The following is a 4,152-nucleotide window of genomic DNA, read 5'->3' on the forward strand; positions in this document are numbered from 1 at the left end:
ATGTGAATGTTAGAATCAACTTCTTTGGAGAGGTTTTTGTCAATCAAGAGGATGAACTTTCCTTTACCCTCTTATATCCCCCTTTCTCTCTGCTGTCTTCCTACTTAGCTTCTATTATACTTACCACACATATAATATATATTTGTTTAGTTAACATTTGCGTGTTGTTTTTCCACATTCCTGTGTTTCACTTTTGCATTTCTGCTTACTTGGTATAGTCTTATAAGGGCAAACTTGTATAGCTTCATCTCTTTACAAATTTATCCAATAAATAATTTATAATCAAATAAAATCAGTTAATTTTCACTTCATGATAGTATTGTGTTAAGTCTGTTTGAAAAAACAATGTAACTCATTCCATGAAAGTGCAGTGGTAAGAAATCGACGAGTGCTCACAGAGAGTCTCATCTATAAGCAATTAGGAAGGAAAAGTCTCTACTTAGAGACTATGTATGGTAGAAGCCTTTACATTAATCTATATATCAGACCAAGCCGGAAATCAAGAAACCAAAGTCAAATCCACTTACCCAGTATGTAGTTAGACTCATAACAATGGTCCCAACACAAACACCCTTGTTAGTGAAACATTGGAGCTGAGGGGCTCACTGAGTATAGGAACCAGGCTTGGACACATTTTTTACAGTTACTTATGAGAGTCTTTTTTTTGGACATGGATGTGGGAGGGAGAGCCTGCTGCGAAAGAGGCAATGGACAGATAAACACAGTATGTAGATTTGCAAATAAAGGACAGCTAAGGTGTAAATGGGTCATATGTCATCATTTCCAAGACAGTCTCTGAAGTCTACCGCTCACAGTGTTTGAGATGCTAAGTTTTCTGTTTTCTCCATGTTGGTAGCAAAGACCATTTTTGTATCAATTGAAAGAATCGGATATAAAAATGAATTTTTAACTTTGCTTTTATAGACCATGGTTTTCCTTTTTAAATATTACTGGCAGAAATAGGGAAAACTTCAGTGAAAGATATTCTTTTCTTGGTAACAAGAAGAAGAAAATTTAGGGATGCTGACTGAGACGCATTTTTACTTATTTCACATAATATAAATTTTATATTTGTATGTGGTTTTAGTACACCTCCTGTAGTATAGCCATTTGCATTTTTGTACAAATTTATAACCTACTTGCTTTGATAGGAGAGATAATAAAGATTATTGACACCTAAAATTTAGCTACACAGGTGAAGACTGGCCATTTTCCCTAGAACATAAAATACATAGGACCCAGCTTTCAGGCTAATAAGAAAAAGAGATATTGACAATATATAAAAATGTCTAACTGAAAGAATGAAATGGGGTGTTTAAAGAATTTATGGGGGTAAATCCAGAGAGTTTTTCATTCAGTTTTGCTTTCAGGGGTATGTATATATTTTTTGCATAATCCCATTCATTTATATAAAGAAAAGACCATTCTCTGGACCATGTTCTTGAAGGCTTGCTTTACCTGCTGATTCCTTAGTGAATATATGAAAGGATTCAGGAGAGGAGCAACTGAGGTAATGATTACAGCTACCCCTTTGTTTAAAGTCACCCTTTCCCTTGCAGAAGGCTTAATGTACATGAAGATGCAGCTTCCATAAGAGAGGGAGACCACTATCATGTGTGAGGAACAAGTGGAAAAGGCTTTTTTCCTTTGACTCTTGGAAGGAATTTTCAGAATTGTCCGGATGATGTACATATAGGAGAGCATAACTAGTGTTAAGGTGACCATAAGTGTTACCACTGCTAAAATAAATGCCATGAGTTCTAGAAAGCGAGTGTTTGTACAGGAAAGCTGTAGAATCGGAGAAGAGTCGCAGATAAAATGATCAATTACATTGGAGGCGCAGAACTCCAACTTCTGCAGCAGAATTACTGGTGGAAAGATGATCAGGAATCCTGCAAGCCATGAGCTAAAGACAAGGAGTATGCAGACTCTGTGATTCATGATGGTCATGTAATGGAGAGGCTTGCAGATGGCCACGTAGCGGTCATAGGACATGGCAGCCAGAAGGTGAAATTCTGTCACCCCCAACAGGATGAAGAAAAACAACTGAGCCACACAATCATTGTAGGAAATAGTTCTGTTTCCCGTCACTATAGTGACAAGGAATCTGGGGATGCAGACAGATGTGAATGATAATTCTAGGAATGAGAAGTTTCGAAGGAAGAAATACATTGGAGTCTTTAAGTGGGGATCTGAAAGTGTGAGAATGATAATGATCAGGTTCCCAGTCACACTAAGCATGTAGGTAGCAAGAAGAAATACGAAAAGTACAACCTGCCATTGTGGGTCATTTGTCAATCCGAGAAGAATAAATTCTGTTACTGCTGTGTAATTTCTCATTATTTTCCTTCTTTATGATGGTATTTCTTGTTTTAGCTGAAAAATAGATGAAAAATATAAATTATTACATCATAAAAGAAACTCAAACACATACACACACACATGTTAAAAAAAATCATTGCTGTCTTTCACTTTTAGAGGAAAATGACTTTGTACTAAAACGAAACAAAATACTTTTAACATTTCTTTATTTTGTGATATATTGATTCATTGTTTCTATATTGCTTTCATTTTATTTTCACATATCTCAATATAAATCTGTCTTCTGAATGTTTCAATATATTCCTGAAAACAAGAAAAAAAGGGAAATTAAAACCTCTGAGATTAAAACCTCCTCATATAAGATTATGAGTTTACTCCCAGCATACCACAGTACTCTTTGAAGGTATTTTTTGTTGTTGCGTTCCTCTTCACATCTTTACATTTTTTTCTCTTTTGAATAAACATTTCTTTCTTTTTTCCCATTCAAACTTTTACAATCCACAGAGACCACTCCCTTGCCCATCTGGTAGAATAATGTGTCTCTGATAACAGTATACAGAATCCAGAAATATTTAATAGATGCGAGGGTAGCCCCAATCTAATTCCAATGGCTATGCCAAAAGGCATTCTAATTTTAATTACTAATTGGTTATAATGGTCTTGTCTAAGATTAATATGTTTTTCTTATATATTTTTTTCATTTATTGCCTACCTATAAGGAATCTCTGACATATAAAGCAGGATTTTTCTTTAAGACCTAATTTTATTTTTGTAAGCTGTAAGTGTTCTTACTTTTTTTTAAAATAACTTAACACTGCTCCACACATTGCTTATTCTTTTCTTGAGGGGTGATAAAAGGGAATAGTCAAACATCAAGCTAAGTTTTGGGAGGCAAAGATTATTACTATTTTTTCTTCTATTTTGTTTCTAATACAACTCTGGGTATTGCTCAGGATTTGTTTGTTTTTCCTGTTTAAAGTTATTATTTTCCATAAAAGCTTTAAATGTGCTGTCATCTAAGATCATTTTTAAAAATACTTACTTTCCAAAAACATAAGAGACTCTTAAATGTGGAGAACAAACAGAAGGTTACTGGAGGGGTTCTGGGAGGGGGGATGGGCTAAATGGGTAAGGGGCATTAAGGGATCTACTCCTGAAATCATTGTTGCACTATATGCCAACTAACTTGGATGTAAATTAAAAAAATAAATTAAATAAAAATTTAAAGGAAAAAAAGCAAAAAAAAAAAAAAAAAATACTTACTGTCCAGACAGCCTGTCTACACCTGTACCATCTTATCTGTTTTCTATGTCCTTCAGAAGTTTCAGAGCTGTCAAAATGAATGACATTTTCTGAGGATTAGCCAATTAACTTAATATGTTAATGAACTTACTAAAATCTTTTACCTACATAATTGCTGGGAGAAAATAATTCCTACCTTCCATTGTCTGTCCTCTTCTTTGTGGTCATAAGATTTGCATTTTTTTGGCTTCTGCCTTTACTTGACAGATGCTAACTTTTACTATGTATAAATTCACATTGTATAAAACTAAAACATAAGGTATATCTGCTCAGTGTTAAGATATGTCAATTAAATTGTTTTGAATCTTGCAGAAAAATAACACATTCTGTGTCCTGAAATTGACTATATTAAAATGATTATTGGGGCACCTGCCGAGTTCAGTCGGTACAGCATGTGACTCTTGATCTTGGGGTTGTAAGTTCGAGCCTCACGTTGGATGTAGAAATTACTTAAAAAGTAAAATCTTTAAAAAATTTTTAAATTAAAAACATTATTGTTAAAAAAATAACTAAAGATAGCTATCTAAG

At 34.0% G+C, this 4,152-nt stretch overlaps 1 protein-coding gene across 1 annotated transcript; it reads right to left on the minus strand.

The window, feature by feature from the left end:
• Positions 1-1,401: 1,401 nt before the first annotated feature.
• Positions 1,402-2,340, minus strand: LOC123590776 (olfactory receptor 6C75-like). Its single transcript, XM_045464253.1, has one exon. The coding sequence runs from the start codon at positions 2,338-2,340 to the stop codon at positions 1,402-1,404; it is 939 nt and encodes a 312-aa protein (XP_045320209.1).
• Between the last annotated feature and the right edge of the window lie 1,812 nt (positions 2,341-4,152).

The sequence above is a fragment of the Leopardus geoffroyi genome, chromosome B4, assembly GCF_018350155.1.
Source record: "Leopardus geoffroyi isolate Oge1 chromosome B4, O.geoffroyi_Oge1_pat1.0, whole genome shotgun sequence".
Taxonomy (NCBI): Eukaryota; Metazoa; Chordata; class Mammalia; order Carnivora; family Felidae; genus Leopardus; species Leopardus geoffroyi.